The sequence below is a fragment of the Bos mutus genome, chromosome 14 (assembly GCF_027580195.1).
Source record: "Bos mutus isolate GX-2022 chromosome 14, NWIPB_WYAK_1.1, whole genome shotgun sequence".
In the NCBI taxonomy this organism is placed as follows: domain Eukaryota; kingdom Metazoa; phylum Chordata; class Mammalia; order Artiodactyla; family Bovidae; genus Bos; species Bos mutus.
This window is the reverse complement of record NC_091630.1, coordinates 44852916-44873920: the sequence shown is the minus strand read 5'-3', so window position 1 is coordinate 44873920 and position 21005 is coordinate 44852916. Positions and strand designations below refer to the sequence as shown.

Below are 21005 nucleotides of genomic sequence, written 5' to 3'. Positions count from 1 at the left end.
AGGAGTCTTTTAAAGCGTATTTAAATAATGAGAAGTGTACCTACAAGGGACTATTTAGGAATGAATATTGTAAAGGAAACTTTATAGTCAGTGAAAGTACAGTACTTTGGATTGGCCGAAATGCACAATGTACATGAAACCAAATGCACGTGTAATTTACTTGTTGACCATGTGGCTATGGTTCAAAAAGTCACTGCTCCAAAAGCTGTACCTAGTACTCTTCCAAACTGATTTTAAATAAAGTTTTTTAATTGTAGCAATAAACAAAAAGACAAGATACACTTAAAACAATACTGCAGTTTATCAAAAGACACATAAGAAATTTCAACTCTCATGTCTTTGACAGTTATAAAAATCAATATTTTGGCTAAGTTATAAACATGTTTATAATGCAATTATATGCAATTGCATAACTCTAGTAATGCTAATGACAGCTATAAGATCAGAATAGGTTTTTTAAAAAAAACACTAAAAACATAAAAATATGTAGCCCCATTATTTACCTGTAGAACGTGTTCAATTTATGCCTAAATTTCAGCATTTATCATCACTTCTCTAATTAAAAAAAAATCACATCCAAAGGATAAGGCAAAACCACCTACGAATTGGTATATTTGTTTATTTCTCAATTTGTGAAAATGTCCTTAATTCGTTGATGTCGCAAACAAACTTCAACTCTGATTGCTATGCAAAAGAACAGAAGATAATCTGCTTTGCAATGAACTTTAAAGTTCAACTGCACACAGGCAACATGCTATATATGAAAAAATTACTAACTGAACTACAGGTATTAAATACTGAAAAAGAGTTAACAGTTTATTATTATAATTTACTTTATTTAACAATCTAGGAAGTTCGCAGCCATCAGCAGTTCCAGTGCAATTTCAGGTGCAATTGGGAATTCAGGAATCTCCGTGGAGCTGTTAGTGTAGCGAACCTTGTAGGTAAAATACATGCATACTTTCGATAGCACATGTGAAGGGATCTCTCTAAAATTGACTTCATTAGTTTCATTCTCCGCAAACTGACCTGGAAAAGAAAAGGAATTTGTGATATATGGGCTGAACTGTGTTTTCCTCCAAATTCCTATGTTCCTCCAAAATTCCTAACTCCCAATACTTCCAAATGGGACTATATTTGGAGACAAGTATTTAAGGCCCTGGACCAACTTAACTGGTGTCCTTATCAGAACTTTTCATGTCATGTTTTGACTTTAGACTTCCACCTTGTTCATCTGCAAAGAGAATTTTGGCTGTTTGAAAATTCTTAACTTTATCATCAAAGTGCTAATCCAGTAAAACAAACCAAGAGACTTCCAGTCATTTGGAGAATGGAGTAAGAAATGGCAACCCACTCTGGTATTCTTGCCTGAAAAACACTATGGACAGGACAGCCTGGCAGGCTACAGTCCGTGGGGTTGCAAAGAGTCAGAGATGACTGTGCATGCACACGTACACATATGGAGAAAGAGATAAAGTAAATTAAAATTCCCCAAAATAAAATATGGCAAGAAACTTAAACTCTATAGACATTGCCAGATAGAATGTAAAACAGTACAACCTCTTCGGAAAACAGTCTGACACTATCTTATAAAGTAAAATATATACTTATAGCCCAAAGAATCCACCTGCAATTCGGGAGACCTGGGTTCAATCCCTGGGTTGGGAAGATCCCCTGGAGAAGGGAATGGCTACCCACTCCAGTATTCTTGCCTGGAGAATTCCATGGACAGAGGCGTTTGGCAAGCTACAGTCCATGGGGTCGCAAAGAGTCAGACACAACTGAGGGACTTTCACTTATCAGAACGGAAGGTTAGGTTGCAGACACACAGAGGTTAGACAACAATGTGAAGACAGGGAGAAGACAGCTGTCTACAAGGCAAGGAGGGAGGCCCCAGAAGAAACCAACCCTCCCAAATCTTTATTCCCATCCTTTGGAACTGTGACAAACTAAATTTCTGTTTAAATCATCCAGTCACTGATATTTTGTTATGGCAGACTAATACAATGCAAAAAGGATAAACCCAACTTGCATCAAATGAAGTAGCTAGCTCTGATTTCTGAGCAGAAACATAAAAAAAATACTATTAAGATTTAGTCTAGGTCAAGAGTCCCCAACTTCCAGGACCTGATGCCTGATGATCTGAGGGGGAACTGATGCAATAATAATAGAAATAAAGAGCACATTAAATGTAATGCACAAATCATACCCAAACCACTCCCCCACCCCAGCCCCCAAGTCTGTGGAAAAATTGTCTTTCACAAAACTGGTCCCTGGTGCCAAAAAAGTTGGGGACCACAAGTCTAGGGAATCGAGTATTTATGGATAATCAGGAGCTCTGTGCTATGTTGCCATGTAAATATAAACAATAAGTGAAACACTAATTTTAAAAAATCTTTTCAAGGAAGTAAATCCACTGTTTTCCTCTTTAGTTTTTAAAAACATGACCATGTTAATGAGATCTCATAAGCCATTATATTTCTCTTTAATAACAGTTCATAAATTCTTTTTAGTGATCTCTAAAAATTTCTTTAGCTATACAAACTTAAGATAATTTACCCTTTATTATTGGGATAAAATATTTTCTTGACCGTCTAGCATTAGCACTGTGCACTGAATAAAAAAAGACAGAAAAATGTACTTTCTGAGAAAAGAGTATTTTAAAAGTTTTCTATTAACGTCTATTGGTTAGGGGTAGGCTGAGGAAAAAGGAGAGAAGGAGCCAACAAATAATTCACAGCAATGAAGTTAGCTTTTCTTTCCCAATAACTACAACTCTCTTGCTTGGACATATGCGTGAAATATTACCAATAGGCAGTTGTTAAGCCTTTGACACCAGATCACATTAGTGCTTTTTTTTGAGGTGAAGTGCACATAACATAAAAGTCCCCATCTAAGATGTGTAATTCAGAGTAGATTCATAGTGCTGAGCAGCCAACCACTCTTATCTGGTTCCAAAACATTTTTGTCACCCCAGATAAAACCTTGTACCCTTTAAGCAGGGCTTCCCAGGTGGCAGTAAATTCTCCAGCCAGTGTGGGAGACCCAGGTTCAATCCCTGGGTTGGGAAGATCCCTTGTGTAGGAATGGCAATCCACTCCAGTATTCTTGCCTGAAAAATCCCACGGACAGAGGAGCCTGCTGGGCTATGATCTACGGGGTACAAAGAGTAGGACACGACTGATCAAGTGAGCACACATGCACACACCCTTTAAGCAATTATTTCCCACCCTCCACCCCCAGTCTCTGGAAAACACCAATTCACTTTCCGTCTCTACGAAATCATCTATTCTGGATACTTCATACAAATGGAATTATACAACATTTGATCTTTCGTGTCTGGCTTCTTTCACTCAGTATAATGTTTTGAAGGTGCATGTATCAGCATTACATTCCTTTTCACGTAAACGTGAAAGTTGGTTTTAAGTTAAAGGAGATCAGGCCTACAAAAGAAGCCAAAATTCTCTAATCTTAAGTTTTAACTAAGATTTTGTTGGCATTCATGAATTTCCCCCCTCAAGTACATCCTAGTTCTGTCTCGTATTAAAGTCTAAAGCCATGCAACTCGGGAGCAACAAGTGCCGCTAGCACCCACAGTGGGGTCTCTAAGTACCATTTTCCACTTAAAAAAAAACCCAACCAACCAAAAACAAAAAAATCAGGGCTCTTTAGAAAAAGTTGCTTTCAGGATTGAGAAATAATGTACAAAATGAACCTGAGAACTGTTGTTATTACAGAAAGCAGTGGATATCCAAGACTAATAAAGCCATGTCACAAGGACGCAGAAGCCAACTTGATGTGCCCCCTGTGGCGTAAAAATGGAGCAAATGGAGCAATCTGAACATCAGTGAAAATGACTGCACAGGACTGAAAAATATCCAATATATATGCATACATGCAAACAAAACAAACATTCTTTACTATTGGAAGATGCTGGAGAACCAATTTGCTACTCTGAAAAATTACAAGGGAAAAAAAAATTAAGCGTTTATCCGTTTTTCCCCCCTGTACAGATTGTATTTCAGGGTAACCAAAGAGTTCTTTATTGGAGAATTCTAAGTAATAAATGTAGAAGAAATGACAGAATTAGAAAATCCCTGTTTTATAATTCTGAATGAAGTAAATTTCAGCAATAGCCCCAGTGAATGCTAAAACTATTATATGAAAGACTGACTGGGGAACTGCTCATGGACCAATCAGCTTGATAACTCTGGAACCCACTAACCAGTCTTGGCATTGCTAAAAGACACAATACAACAGGAATACAAGACTTCTACCTATAAAGTACTCTTGTTAGAGAGATGAACTGGATTTTAATCAAGCCTCCAGAGATCTAATTTTGAGTTTTCAAGATGAAACATGACTTAAGTCTAATCTGGATGTCGACAGTATACAAATAACCTGTCTCTAGTAAGACAAGGAAAGAAAAAAAGAGTTTTGCAGGGGAACAATCATAGATTTCTGCAAGTGAAATGGCATTATGTCAGGAGTTTGCTTGAAATACTCTTAAAAAAAAAGTCAGAATAGATGAAACGAGATTGGCAAAATACTATAACTACTGAAGCTAGTTGATGGGTACAGGAAGGTATGTTATGCTATTTTCTCCACATCTCCAATGCAGGGGATGAAGGTTCATTTCCTGATTGGGGAACTAAGATCTCACATGCCTGTGGAGCACTGAAGCCCAGGCACTACAACTGCTGAGTCTACTAAGTCCACATGCCACAACTAGAGAGTTTGTGCTGCAACAAAAGATCTCCCATATCGCAACGAAGATTCCATGTGCTGCAATGAAGATCCAATGCAGCAACCCTCTCAAAAAAAGATACTATCAAGAAAAAACACGGCCTACAGAATACAGAAAATATTTGCAAATTATGTATCTGGTAAGGGTCTAGTGACCAGAATTTATGTGCTGTGTTTAGTTGCTCAGTTGTGTCCAACTCTTCGCGATCCCACAGACTGTAGCTCACCAGGCTCCTCTGTCCATGGGGTTTCTCCAGGCAAGAATACTGAAGTAGGTTGCCAAGCCGTCCTCCAGGGGATCTTCCCAACTCAGGGATCGAACCCAACCCAAGAGTCTCCGGCACTGCAGGCACATTCTTTGCCAGGTGAGCCACCAGGGAAGCCCAAGAATACTGGAGTGGGTAGCCTATCCCTTTTCCAGGGGATCTTCCTGACTCAGGAATCGAACTGGGTTCTCTGGCATTGCAGGCTGATTCTTTACCAGCTAAACTACCAGGGAAGCCCCCCAGAATTTATAGAGAACCCTTAACAACTCACAAACACAAGTCAATTAAAAAATGGGCAACAGAATTGAACAGATGTTTCTCAAAAGAAGATATACAAATGACCAAAAAGCCCATAAAGGTATGTTTAACATTGTTAGTCATTAGGGAATTGCTAATCCAAACGACAATGTAAAGAGATACCACTTCACACTCACTAAGATGGCTAGAATCAGAAAAATAGAAAATAACCAATGTCAGAGAAGATGTGGATAAAGTAGAACCCTCAAACACCGCTGGTAGGAATGTAAAATAGTTCAGCCACAGTGCAAACAGTTCAGCATTTCCTCAGAGTTAAGCATAGAATTACTGTATGCTCCAGAAATTCCAATCCTCAAGAAAAACTTTCTTGAGGTAAAATGTTAAGAATAGATATTTGGGGGAAAAAAAAAAAAAAAGAATAGGTATTTGGGAGGCAGTAACTTAAATAAACTTCACATGTAACCAGGAGCACATATCACCACAGTCCTTCTATGGTGAACTCACCATGGAAAACTAACATAGGGAAAATGATCCTTCCTGTTACAAAATAATCAATTTGGTCTTAATAAAACTGCAGTAAATGATGAAAACAGGAAATAGCAGATGCCATTTTCCCCCCAATGCAACGTAGAGAAAGTGTTAGCTGCTCAATCATGCCCGACTCTTTGCGACCCCATGGACTGTAGCCCGCCAGACTCCTCTGTCCATGGAATTCTCTAGGCAAGAATACTGGAGTGGGTTGCCATTCCCTTCTCCAGGGGATCCTCCCCACCCAAGGATCGAACCCAGGTCTTCTGCAGTGCAGGCAGATGCTTTATCATCTGAGCCACCAGAGAATGCAACATAACCATGCAATAATTAATGTTAGAACAGTTACTGTTCTAACTTTTAATGTTAGAACTGTTCTCTCTTTTAATGTTATGAGCTATTTAATTCAACTTAAATCACACTCATCAAACACTGAAAGTGAAGATACAATATATTAAGAGGAAATAAAGAAATGTACCTACCTGGGCCACTCAACATGGCTTTTATTGTTCCTGATGTTAGCGCATGTTCTCTCTTTACAATAAACTCATGACCATCTGAAGATATCAATTTGACATACATGGCATCAGGGCCCTCACAGCCACCATAGGTTTTCTCTTCTCCATCTAAAGTAAGGAAGTAGTAAAATGATTTCTGACTCACAAAATGGATTAAAAACAAACAGGTTTACCAAAGTTAGTATTTGAATAATTCAGACCTGGACCATTTCCCAAGATTTTAAAGTTTTTAACTTCTTGTATAACTAGTCTCTAAATATTTTGGCCACACAGTTTGTGGGATCTCAGTTCCCCAACCAGGGATTGTACCTGGGCCATGGCAGTGAAAAGTGCTGAGTCCTAACCACTGGCCCATCAAGGAACTCCCAAGTATATTTACTTTAGATGAAAATGTACCAGTGTTTTCAAGGGAATAGTAACAATTTGTGAACATAGCAGCACATTCGAATTTAAGACTAAAAGAAAACATTCAAATAGTAAAACTTTAAACCTGTCACTTGAAATACTCATTTTAAAAATAAAATGCATACGGTGTTTTGGAATAGATGTTTGTAGGCCATGTGAGTGCAACTTCTGACAAGCCCATATTCTCAAAATTAGGGCTTTCTTTACTTAAAAAATGATCAAAACATTTTACTGCTCAGTTTAAATTATTGCATGAATATTGAAGTAATGAATATAGGCAAGTATTTTTAAAAATTCAAAGCACAGGTGAGGTAGCTAGCAGCTACCTCCACTACTGCCATGCTGGCTTTAGCCAGAGGAGTTTGTGCAATATAATTTTTTGAGGGAGTATGTACTTTTATACATCTGTTTACAATCTTTTCTCACATACATAATTTTACAAGTTTGTACTGACAGAAATTTAATTTTTATGATTACCAATATTTGAAAGAAAACGTCTTAAGGCTTATTCTAAAAACTCAGGAAGCCTTAGTGAGAAGTATAGAAGCTGAAGCACTGTTTAATTACAAACATACATTTACTCATTCATCTGTTAATACAAATTCCTAAAACTGAGATTAATAAAGATCAAAATTACTTATGTTCTACCACTGCCAAAATTGTTTAATCTGAATATAATTGGGAGGAACCATTCAGACAAATCTAAACTTAAATGTGCCAGGAAAGACTTCACTCTTCACCCAATCTCTAAAGTAGGAAATTATTTAAAGGAGACAAAGAGATAAATAAATACAGTAAGTAATCCTTGACCGGATCCTTGATTTAAAAACTGTGAAGAACACTATTGAAGAAACTGAAATTTTGAATATGGACCAAATTAGGAGATGTATGCTTAAGGATTTAGTATGGAGTTTTATGTGCTGCATGTTCAGTTGTAGCCAACTCTGTGACCCCATCGACTGCAGCCCACTAGGCTCCTCTGTCCATGAAATTCTCCAGGCAAGGATACTACAGAGGTTTGTCATCTCCTACTCCAGAGGATCTTCCCAACCCAGGAATCGAACCAGAGTCTCCTGTAGCTCCTGCATCGGCAGGCAGATTCTTTACCACTGAACCAAATGGGAGGCTCCTTGAGTATTACATGTACAACTAAATAAATAATACAGGCAAAAAGGCTTATGTGTGTTTTCGTATGTATATGTGGGTATATAAACACACACACACAGGAAAAGCAAATATGACAAAACATTAACTGGTAAAGGCCACAGTGTATTATTCTTACAATTTTTCATAGTAAAAAGCTGGGGGACTCAAAAATGCAAGTAACTTCTAAATCTTCGACTATTCAAGCATACAGATTTTTAGCAGTTTTTGCCAACCTCTAAGAACAAAAATAAAAATAATTATCAAGTATTTAAATTTATACGTTTAGTGGTTTTGGGTTTTTTTTTTTTTGGAAACAAAACCATTTTCAATGTCTGTTAGGAGAGTTTCTAATTTCTTAAGTAACAATTACTCACTAGCAATCACAAATTAAATCTGGCACAATAATGTTACTGATCTGGCTTTCAGAAATATATAGTAAACACAGCTGTTGATACGAACAACTAATTTTCAATCCACTCTATTTTCTTACTTGCATTCACCGACTCTGAAGGTCTATCTTTGAGAAGAAAGCTTCAACTAATTGAATGACAAAATTACTTTTATATAACTTACCCATTATGTTCTTATGAAATTCTACTTTGCGTCCACAGGAACTTTAGTAGTTTCCTGAAAATATAACAATGCTATATTGAGATCAATGCCAGAATAACATGTTTTCGCCCATTATTATTTAATACATCCTTTAGTGTTACAAGTGCAAGGACTCGGTCTCTCTCAGCTAGGTAAATTTCCCAGTCACCACAATAGGGAAGAGTATCAAGTTTCTGAACATCTGAGAAGATGATCACCTGCAGGACAGGGAATTCTAAATACAGATTTGTCTCCTACTCTTTTAAGGTAACTATTCTGACAACAGTTTAAACATACAGATGTTGTTCATTAGGAGCTGAACTGAACTTGAAAGAGACTCTTGGCTTTAATCATCTTTGTATATTATATCTGCTAAATACTGGTAGACACCAAAGCAAGTATTTGCTAAATGAATGACAACATGATCAACCCAACGATGTGACTTTCATGAGAATAAAAAAGATAAGGCCTGCTCTCTTCTTAGGTAAGTGTGTACATCTATAATACATGTTCCATCCATTCTGCACAGAGGCTACCAAAGTTCTGAGATTTAACAGTGAAGGAGTTAAAAATTAATTCTTGAGAAATCTTAAATTTTACAAAAGAAATAACTGCTAAAGGAAAAGAGCTCATATTTTCAGCAATTTGTATTTTAACAGCATTTCTTCAAAGAAGATTTTATTTGTCCCATTATTTTTATGTCATTGCCAGGAAAACAGCATATTCTAATTACCCTGTTCTCTAAGAAATTTCTGACCAATAAACCTATGTCAAGTTAAAGTGTTAGTTGTTCAGTTGTGTCTGACTCTTAGCAACCCCATGGACTGTAGCCTTCCAGGCTACTCTGTCCATGGAATTCTCCCAGCAAGAATACTGGAGTGGATAGCCATTCCCTTCTCCAGGGTATCTTCCCAATCCAGGGATCAAACCTGGGGCTCCTGCATTGCAAGCAGATTCTTTATCATCTGAGCCACCAGGGAAGCCCTAAACCTATGTAATCCCTCACCTTAAAAAATGATACCACTGATGTACAGCGAGGCTGAATGATTCGTTCCAGGTAGTGACAAAGTAGGAGTAAAAATTAAATGTTAGTCTAGAACCCTCTCCAAGAATGGAGGGAGATATTTAAAGGGCTATGTCTAAAGCAGGCAATATAACATTATTACCAAGTTGAGGGTCTAATGAGTATAAACACTGCACTAAATGCCTTGCATACGTTATCTTATTTTAAAACAATACTTCCACAGGGAAACTGTCATTACCATTGTAGAGACTAGCAAACACTAAGAGGCTGCTCTACTTGCTCAAGGCTTCCACAGCTTAAGTGGCAACATGAGAATTTAAACCTAGATAGGTTTGCTTTAGAGCCCACATTCCCTTCCATTATTCCATAAAGCCATGGTAATAAATTTCGGCTCCTATTAAAACTTTTCGACTTCTGCTGAGAGGTGCCGATATAAATCCTTAGATAAGTTATTTAAAATTTAAAACCAGTACTATGTCTGCTACTGCTAAGTCACTTCAGTCGTGTCCGACTCTGTGCGACCCCAAAGATGGTAGCCCACCAGGCTCCCCCGTCCCTGGGATTCTCCAGGCAAGAACACTGGAGTGGGTTGCCATTTCCTTCTCCAATGCATGAAAGTGAAAAGGGAAAGTGAAGTCGCTCAGTCATGTCTGACTCTTGACCCCATGGACTGCAGCCTACCAGGCTCCTCCGTCCATGGGATTTTCCAGGCAAGAGTACTGGAGTGGGGTGCCATTGCCTTCTCCAGTACTATGTCATTACGGTAATAACAGTAAGCTATTTAAAGAAGTTTTCAGTCATTATTAGTTTCTTCTGTTCATTTTATGGTAATAATAGTAAGCAATTTAAAGAATTTTTCAGTCATTATTACTTTCTTCTGTTCATACTGCTTTGTACTCATCCTAAAAAACAAACACACACACACACAAAAGGAAAAAATGCTAGAAAAGGTAGAATTTCAAGTGCTAACTTTTCTTTAAAAAATCTCCAGAGTAAAAGCTTTAGGATGTTTATTTAACTAGCAGTAGCTAAGCAACCATGAAAAGTCACACCTTAGAAGCCTTCTGGGTAGCAACAGTTTTTCTACGGACTTAATATAGTAAATAAATTCCATAATTTATACAAGGGTTAATGGCTGAGTGGGAAAGGGAGCTCCCCATGACTAACAAAGAGTAAATCAACATCAACAAGAGTAGACTCTGATACCTAAGAAGTTAAAATAATTGAAATGATTAAGTTTGGACTTAACCCACAGATAACCTATATAAATCTAAGTCTGGGGTTACAAAAGCTCAGTATGAACATTTACTCTGTAACTGAGCAAGTTTCAAAACAGGAATTAGGTGGGTAAAAGGAAGTGATTAAACAGTGGAAGACATGAACAAAGGCTTGATGTCATTGTGTTTTAGAGAGTCATATATAAAATTACTCTTAGCATTTTTTTTTTAAATGTTTTGGTAAAAACAGAAATTCTGGTGAGCCTAAGGCCTGTACTGAAACCAGTTTTCAGCCTAGTGTCACTGAACACCAAAAAGATCTTTTAACAGCCCATCCCTTATTTGAAATGTTACCTTTGTCATGCACTATATTACTACATACACTATATTACTACTATATTACTATCATACGCTGTATCATACACTATATTACACGGATTTCTAGATTGTATTCTGTTCCATCAATCTTGTTTATACCTGACCAATATTCCCACTGTTTTAATTACAATAGTGTGATAAATATGCTTTTGCTAAAGAGTTGGGCAAGTCCCCATTTTGTGATCACACATTTCTTGTTAGGTCTACTTTTAGCACTTTACAGTTCCCATTATGAATGAGATCTGTTTTATACTATACTTTCTGAAAGGCTATTGCTGGTGTTTTAAAGAAAACCTTTTAAACTCAGTAAGTTGATCTTGTATTCTAGCATCTTAACCGAACTCTCTTACTAGTTCTAACAGTTTTTCAGCTGACTTGTTTGGATTAGCTAAGAAGATGAGAGCAACAGCTGCAAATCTACAGCTCTGTAGATGTCTAACGCATTACTCACAAGAATATAATAGCAATTAAAGAACCAAATGTTAAAAAAAACAAACACACACCCACTGAACTCTAGAAACATATCAGAAGAAAAAAATACAAATAGCTCACAGACCCCTATAAAAATGTTTGGTTCCAAAGGAAACATGAAAACTAAAACATTACACTGATGTATAGAACAGTCTTTTGGACTCTGTGGGAGAGGGAGAGGGTGGGATGATTTGGGAAACGAGTCGAGTCGCCAGTCCAGGTTCGATGCACGATACTGGATGCTTGGGGCTGGTGCACTGGGAAGACCCAGAGGGATGGTGTGGGGAGGGAGGAGGGAGGAGGGTTCAGGATGGGGAACACGTGTATACCTGTGCTGGATTCATGCTGATACATGGCAAAACCAATACAATATTGTAAAGTTAAAAAATAAAATTAAATTTAAAAAAGAGAAAAAAAAAAACTTGCTAAGAACCATGATTTGAACAGGAGGGGAAATGGGTAATATGAAACAAAAATAGTATAAACTTACGAAATATTCTGGGGCAGTGAAAAGGATTAAGTTAAATATATGTATGTAATAACATGGAAATACCACTAAGATAAACTTAACTTTTTTAAAAGCAGGTAAGAATGATAGGTATAGTTTTATGCCATTTATGCAAAATAAATGATTTCTCACCTATTAAACTCATGTTTTCTGCAGGAAAATATATAAAAATGACCCTGAATAGCCAAAACAATTCTGAGAAAGAAGAACAGAGTCAGAGGTGACATATTCCCTAATGTTAAACTACACTACAAGCTGCTGTGCTGCTGTTTAGCCACTCAGCGATAAATGGAGTCTTACATGTATGATGCAGAAGGCATGCTATGCTATGCTTAGTTGCGTCTGACTCTTTGCGACCCCATGGACTGGAGCCCGTCAGGCTCCTCTGTCCATGGGCTTCCTCAGGCAAGAATACTGGAGTGGGCTGCCATTTCTTTCTCTATACTACAAACTACAGTAATCCCAACAGTATGTAAAAATAGTCTCACAGACTAATGGCAGAACAGAGAGCCCAGAAATGAGACCACAGTTACATGATCAATTCATCTATGTTAAAAGCAGCAGAAATATTCAGTGATAAAAAGACAGCCTCTTCCATAAATGATGTTGGGAAAACTGGGCAGCTTATATGCAAAAGAAACAAAACTGAACTTTCTCACACCATATACAAAAATAAACTCAAAAGTGTATTAAATACTTAAACGTAAGACCTGAATCATAAAGCTCCTAGAAGAAAACATAGGCAGTACATTCCTTGACACTGGTCTTAGCAGTATTTTGGGGGATATGTCTCCTTAGGCAAGGAAAACAAAGCAGAAGTAAACAAATGGGACTGCAGCAAATTAAAGAAAAAGCTTGTGCAAAACAAATGAAACTGTCAACATAATTAAAAGCCACCTATTGAGTGGGAGAAGTTTGCAAACAGTATGTCTGATAAGGGGTTAACACCCCAGATATGGGGTTGGCCAAAGCTGAAGCTCCAATACTTGGGCCACCTGACGTGAAGAGTCAACTCACTGGAAAAGACTCGGATGCTGGGAAAGACTGGGGCAGAAAGAGAAGAGGGTGACAGAGGATGAGACGACTGGATGGCATCATCAATTCAATGGACATGAGTTTGAGCAAATTCTGGGAGATAGTGAAGGACAAGGAAACCTGATGTGCTGCAGTCCATGAGGTCGAAGAGAGGAGGACACAACTGAGTGACTGAACAACAACAAAAAAGTTCACTAACATCTTATGGAAAAACCAGAATGAACTTTTTGGCCAATCCAATATTTAAAGAATTCATACGACTCAAAATAAAAAACCCCCAACCAACCCAACTGAAAAATGGGAAGAGGACCAGAATAGACATTTTCCCAACGAAGACACACAGACAGCCAAACAACACATGAAAAGATGCTCAACATCAAAAATCACCAGGGAAATGCAAATTGAAACCATAATAAGATACCATTTGAGACCTGTCAGAATGGCTATCCTTATTTTTGACAATGAATAACAACAAGCACTGGCAAGGATGTGGAGAAAAGGGAACCCTTACACAGCATTGGTAGGACTGTAAATTGATGCAGCCACTACGGAAAACAGCATGGAAGTTCCTCAAAAAATTAAAAATAGCACTACCATAGATCCAGAATTCCACTTCTGCAGATTTTTTCTAAAGTCAACAAAAATGCTAATTCAAAAAAATGCATGCACCCCTGCATTCATTTTAGCATTATTTACAATAGTCAAGATGTGGAAGCAATTTAAGTGCCCATCAACAGATGATAAAGACAGGACATACACAATTCAAGATTACTCATACAAAAGAGTATTACTCAGTCATAAGAATGAGATCTTGCCATCTGCGACAAGATGGATATCACACTAAGTAAAATAAGTCAGAGAGTGAAAGACAAAAACTGTATGATCTCACTTACATGTGGAATCTAAACACCAAAATGAATTAACAAACATAACAAAACAGAACCAGACTCACAGAACAAACCAGTGGTTGCCACACAGGAACTGGGTGGAGGAATGAGTCAAACAGACAAGGGAGATTAAGAGGCACAAAACTTGGGAGGGGACATACATATACCTATGGCTGATTCATGTCGATATTTGGCAGAAACCAACAAAATACTGTAAAGCAATTATCCTTCAATTAAAAAAAAAAAAAAAAAAGAGGTAACAAACTTCCAGTCATGAAACTTCCGGTCATGAAACGTGGATAAAACGTAAAGCATCGGGAATACAGTCAAATATTTTAACATCTTTGTATAGTAACAGATGGCACTAGACTTATCATCGTGGTGATCATTTTGTAATGTATAGAAATACTGACTCATCCCTGGTGGCTCAGACAGTAAAGAATCTGCCTGCAACGTGGGAGACCTGGGTTTGATCCCTGGGTAGGGAAAATCCCTTGGAGGAGGGCATGGCAACCCACTCCAGTTATTCTTGCCTGGAGGAGCCCCACGGACAGTATTCTTGCCTGGAGAAGCCTGGTGGGCTACGGTCCATGGGGTCACAAACAGCTGGACACAACTAAGCGACTAAGCACAGCACATGCTGTACATCTGAAACTAATGTATTATTGTAGGTCAATGACACTTCAATTTTTTTTTTTTTTAAAGAGCATTGAAATACATGTCTGAAAGTACTAGTTATTTCTAGTCATTTAGAAAACTATAATTTAAAACTGATTTTTTAAAAAGAAACAAGTATGTGGAACTAAGCTGCTTTTGAAGGAAACAATGGTCAGTCAGCCTGACAATTTGTTCTTAACAATAATGTGTAAGAATATGACTGATTTGAAAAATGAAGTAAATTACATTAACCAAAAATTATCTAATGTTATTAGAGAGGCTTTGGCCATTAATACAAATTGACAGAAGTTACACAATTCTAGTTTGTAAAAAGACATTAGAATATTTTGCCTAGAATATGCTTATAGTGTTGCTGAATTTATGTCTCAGGATGATATCAAATTCTCATTCTGGGACTTCCCTGGTGGTCCAGTGGTTAAGACTCTGAGCTTCCAATGCAGAAGACATGGGTTCAATCCCTGATAGAGGAACTAAGATCCCACAGGCCACCCAACACAGCTGAAACATTAAAAAAAGAAAAAACATTTTTTTTCTATCTTGAGACTCAGATAGGTTTAAGTAATAAGACTTCTGTTTCTTCATCTCCCAAATGAGGAAACTGGACTAAACTGTGTCTAAAGTCCGTTCCAGCTCTACTATTTTATGACTGAACCCATCTGAAATTCACCCTCCCTCTACAAGTGCCCATAATTCCCAATTTCTCATCTTTATTAAACAGAGTGGCTCCCACACAGCACAGAACTCAAGAGCTTCAGAGTGCTGTGTGTTCCACTGAGGCTGTCCTGTCTGCCACACCCTGTAACCAATCTAATCTCCCTCTCAGGCAATGATGTCCAAACTCCTTTGTTTTAGTCTAAAACGCAACAGCAAAAGGGCTTCCCTGGTGGCTTAGTGGTAGAGAATCAGCCTGCCAATACTGGAGACACGGGTTCGATCCTTGGGTTAGGAAGATCTCCTGGAGAAGGAAATGGCAAGCCACTCCAGTCTTCTTGCCTGGGAAATCCCATGGACAGAGGAGCCTGCCAGGCTCCAGTCCACAGGGTCCCAAAAAGCGGGACACAGCTTAATGACTAAACAACAATTATACATTCTATGCACTATAAAAACCTTTCAACGATGGACTAAAAATAAAAAACAAATACAAAGGAAAGCCAGAGCTTGCTTCACTCCATTGTTAACATGAGGACTGGCACCATACACACCTCACAGTCTTTATACTTCTTAACTCCCTGACCCTCCTCTGATGTAGTTAACCCACCCAAAATCCCAATCCTGGCCAAACCCAATTCTCCACCTAGCTCAGGCCTCAAATAAAAAAGCTCAACTGGCTAAAGAAAAGTCACAACCATTTTGACTGGTCTCTATTTTAAACCTATGGCCTCTATTTTAAACCTATTTTAAACAGGGACTTGGTATCACAGTAATCCCCTTAACTAACTATTAACTGGCTTTCCTACTCAGAAAATTTACAGCTCTTAAACCTCCCACATTCCTCTCCTCCCTACCCTAACCACTTCACTTATTTCACCAAGAAAACAGAACAAATCACTTCAAATGCCTTGTCTTTTCCACCTTCGTCCTACCTGCATACCTATATACCATATACTCTGTCCATTTTCCTGTTTCAAAAGCTGCATAAAAATCATCCTTCCTACCACAGTGATCCAAGAACTTTGCTCCACCCCTATTCCCATCAACACATCAAATGCTGTAACATCATCAAGACCACCCACTTCTCCATAACCCACAATAATCAGTCTTTTTAGACTACTAGTCCAATCAAAGTGCTCTTGTCAGATTTCAACTACTCAGTCACTAGGTCAATTTTTAATCTTCATATTACTCTTTTATAGTTGACTCCAACCTCTTTTCTTCCATTAGTATTACAGATGCCACATCCTCCTGGCCTTTGGGTTCCCATCACTGCTCCTCTAACCAGAGTGCTCCCTTCCCAGCCATCTGCTTCTTCTCCATCAATACTCTTGATGTCCTCTGGTCTGTAGTTTTAAGTACCACCAATAAAACACAACTCCAGGATTATCTCCCGAGCCTGACTTCTGCTCTGAGCAACAGTAGGGGTATTCTATTGCCTACTACTGCACATATTCTGAGCTGTATAAAATTATCAAATTTAGTACACTCTATACAGAACTCCTGTTTTATCCCTTAGAAACCAGTGCACCCTCCCCAGTCTTCCTCATTCCAGGAGATGGTGCTACTGTTCTCCCAGATGTTTGGGCAAAACAAGGTGATTCTTCCAGATTTTTTGTCCTGGGGTTAGTAAGACCCATTTGGCTCCATCTTCAAATTATACTCCGAATCAGACCGCTTCTCACTTCCAACTCTACATCTCTAGTTCAAGCTACTACAGCTCAACTACAGCTCAACTGAACTACTACAAGCTGCCTTAGGAGCTGGTTTCTCCACTTTCCTCCAACTCAGTTTGCCACTCAGCAGTTAGTCATCAAAAGCATTCCCCTATACAAAATCCCCTAATGGCTTCTCATTACAAACAGAACAAAGACAATAAAGTTCCATTTCATTTACTGCTTGCTAACCATTCTGTTCTCACCTCCCATCACTCTTCCTTACGCTCCAGCCACAATGACCTTCTAAGTATTGTAATGGGTCAAGTTCATTTCTCTTAAGGTCTATGCATTTGCAGTTACTGCTCTCTCAAAAACTCTTCCTTCAGCTCTTCATTATTTTGGTCTCCAGGCAAAACCTTAAGTCTTCAGAGAAGTAGGTCTTCCTTGAGCACTTCTCTTTCAAAATGACACACTCTCACCCTAGTCACCCTAACTTAATCTAACTCTAAATCTAGTTATATTCTCTTTACATTTATCGCCATCTGAAACTATGTTTGCTTACTTAATGTACAGTCTCTTTCCTCAAGCTCCAAGAGGGCAGGCTTCATGTATAGTGCCTAACATATAGAAGATGAAGATGCTCAATAAATATTTGAGTGAATGGCACTGTAGTTTTCTTAATCACCAAAGCTTGAAATCACTGATGAGATTTTTCTGATCTTATTTAATAATGGAACAGTAAACATTTAGGACAGATTAGCTAAAATGCATTAACACATACCAGTGTAAATACAAAGACTTTTCAGATATTTTCTAATACTGAAAAATCTACAAAAAGAAAAAAAAGATAAACAGTTACACCTTGTTTTCAATGTGTGGTTGAGTGCCTCTATTTTTTTCATGTTTTGAGTGTATTTCTGATTTGTAGAAGTGTCGAAACAGGTTGTGTGCTGGAGTTCCTTCAAGACAAAAACAAACCCAGCTTGGTCTAGGCCATTACCTGTTTCCCATCTGTAGTTATTCGATGAAGTCATGTACATGACCGTTCTGTAGCAATAAATGCGCCATTTTTATTTAAAAAAAAAAAAAACCCAAAAAAGCAATTTATAGGATACAAATACTTTAGAACTTGATATATAGAACTGACTCTAACTTCTGACTACAAACTATTGCCTAATAATATTACAGAATTACTATAATGAAATGAAACTAGCATCTTCCATTTGAAATAAATTTATATATATATAACTTGGAATGGTAGTTACTGGTTATTAGGTCGATCTCATACTTAAGGAAAAAAGGACAGTCATTTAAAAATTAAGAGGCCAAAATCATCACTGGCAATAAACACTTAATATCCACGATGACAGGGGCCATAGTTGTCTCTTTGCCATTGTATCTCCGAGATGAATGAATCCACGTGTGAACAGTGGTGTTTTAACATCATGAATTATACCACAATTACAATGTAAACGAGATCGGAGATGTCTCATTTTAGTCCACTAAACAAAACAGGAAAACTACCTGGCGATGAAAAAGCAAATTTGGTAGTTTGAAAATAAGGTTTTAAAACTCTAAAGGATTTCGGTTGTTTTCTATACTGAAGGCGACGCAGAGTAGAAATGCTCGCACTAGTAACTCGAACTCCATAAACTAAAGAGGTCCACAGGAGAAACTTAATGGCCACCGTACTTGACACTGGAGGCCTCCATCAGATAAGACTGGGCGGCAGATGCTCGACAGACCCAAACCACGAAGTCGGGCAGAGATCACCCAACAAGTTGCCCCGAAAGTAAAGTTCTCGGGGTCCCGCTACAGGAAAGAGCGAGGGCCCTCTTCTATGACTGGGGACCGGCTCCAAGGAAAGGACGAACCTGAGTGCACCCGGGGAAAGCAAAAAAGGTAAAGCCACAGGGCTGCCATGTTCCTAACTCCACCCTCCTCACGCTCAACCCAGAAGAGGCCCAGTCTCGCCAGCCGCCGCCCCTCCTTCCTCCCTTTTCCAAGCCCACCGAGCGGCGCCAGGGAACGTCCCGCCGCCCTCCTCTCCCCTCCCCCAAACCAGGAGCCGAAGCGGCAGGGCAAGGTTAAGCTTCCGTTCCTTCCCCGCCCAAATGGGAAGGGGTGGGAAGTGGGATGGCGAGAGCACTCAGTGCGAGCCTCCCCCGTCCGCCACGCGGGCCCAGAGCTCCGTTCCCACCCCAGCCCGAGACTCACTCGTCAGCTCCGCAGCTACCGCAGCCACCGCACCGGGTCCCCGCGCACCGCCACAGCCCCTACACCAGGACCACCCCCCCACCCCCAGCTGCCTGCCGCCGTGGGTTCCGGGGCAGCAAGAGGAATCACTTCCGCTGGGTCACAGATGCCTTCTATGCGCGGGAGATTAGTACCTGGTGAGGCGGAGACGCTCCGAGGCCGTTGCTTGCCGGCGTCTACAGGAAGTGCGCAGCGCCCCCCTCCCTTCTTCCACGGGCCAGCCTACGAGGACGGCGGTGCCGGGAAAAGTCTCAGCCAATCCTATTTTGGGTCTTCTGATTCCCAGCATGCAGCGCCGACCCTAATCTGATTTCCGAAGGGGCCTCATCCTTGAAGCGGTGCTGGGAGTGGAGGAGGTCGGGGGTCCGAGGCAGCATTGCATCCTGGGATTTGTAGTTTCTCTAGCGGGTACTGCCGTGTTAGGCGGAGTCAGCGCTGCAACCTGGAACTTGTAGTTTCTTATGCCGAGTCTCAAAGAGTCTGCTAATTTTGGAGGTTGTCCCTACCCCTCCTTTGCGGGTAAGCCTAGACGTAGCAGACGTCCGCAGAAGAAAGGTCGGAAAGTGGGGGTGCGGTTTCTATGCTAACAAGACCGTGCTCTTTATGAAGCACTTTCTGTCTTTTGTGAAAAGTTGCAGAGCTTATTGAAGAGCATCTCGGCAGCTCGCGAAATCGCTGGCCTCATTTCCTCTCTTCCCGGTACTTTTCAGTGTTTAGTGAAAGCAACCACGCCCCCCACCCCCACTCGGAGGCCTTCACCCCGTCGCCTGTCTCCCCCCAGGCAATCATTCACAGAAACTACGGCCACCAGTACCCACTTTTGACACCATCTTTGTCATTGCACGCCCCCTCTGCCTCTCCTTCCTCTGCTCTCTGTCCCGCTGTCTCCTCGGCGCACCGTCTCCCCACTCCTCCCATCTGCCTATCCTTTTACAGATCTTACCTCCACTTAAGATGGGGTTCTATCCTGAGAACTCATGGGAAGTTGACAATATCAGTGGAAAATGCACTGGATAGACGTAACCTATTCAACACAGTTTATAGCCTACTTATATCCAACCTGCAGTTGGGCAGAGATCATCAAATACAAAGCTTATTTTACAATAGAGTGTTGATTATCTCAGGTAGTTTATTGATTACTGTACTGAAAGTTAAAAACAGAATGATTGTAAATATATAGGTGGTTTACCCTCCTGATAGGGTGATTAGAAGCTTCAAAACCGAGGAGAGAGTATTATACTGCATCTTTCATACTGCATATAGCCCAGGAAAAGATTAAATAAGATTCCAAATTGTGTACGGTTTCTTCTGAATCTTACAGCTTTTTCACCATCATAAAGTCAATTATAAATTGAACTATCATAAGTCAGAGCCGCCTTTATCTGCTTTCCTGTGGTGAAATTTAGGCACCCTTCCAGGAAGAGTGAAACAGCTAAATAAAGTTCGCCCTCTGTTTACCGGACTGAAGCATGAAAAGAATGTAGGGCCAAGACTCTCACCATTGCAAGTTGCTCAACTAGGACTGTTGTGTAATGATGTCCACAAAAGGAAAACACAGGCGACCCAGAGTTTGTTGACCTAATTAGTGACTTTTGCCTGAAAGACACTTTTACTTCATTTGGCAGATTAAAAAGTGTTGCAAAAGCAATACCGGACAGACTGTTGGAGGTTAATTTTTCCCAGCCTTTGCAAAAATGATTAAGGTTTTTTGGTTATAAATGGCACCCCACTCCAGTACTTTTGCCTGGAAAATCTCATGGATGGAGGAGCCTGGTAGGCTGCAG

General features: G+C 39.5%; 1 protein-coding gene across 2 annotated transcripts; it reads right to left on the bottom strand.

The window, feature by feature from the left end:
• Positions 1 to 603: 603 nt before the first annotated feature.
• ELOC (elongin C) lies at positions 604 to 19559 on the bottom strand. Of its 2 annotated transcripts, none has more exons than XM_014482089.2 (4): positions 19356 to 19559; positions 8441 to 8494; positions 6281 to 6424; positions 604 to 1029 (listed from the first exon to the last, which is right to left on the bottom strand). In XM_014482089.2, exons 2-4 carry the CDS (start codon positions 8442 to 8444, stop codon positions 839 to 841), a joined length of 339 nt encoding a protein of 112 aa, XP_014337575.1. In that variant the 5' UTR covers positions 8445 to 8494; positions 19356 to 19559; the 3' UTR covers positions 604 to 838. The 2 variants fall into 2 exon arrangements, with proteins under 2 accessions (XP_014337575.1, XP_005907573.1); XM_005907511.3 differs by lacking the exon at positions 19356 to 19559 and adding an exon at positions 19183 to 19297.
• Positions 19560 to 21005: the final 1446 nt, after the last annotated feature.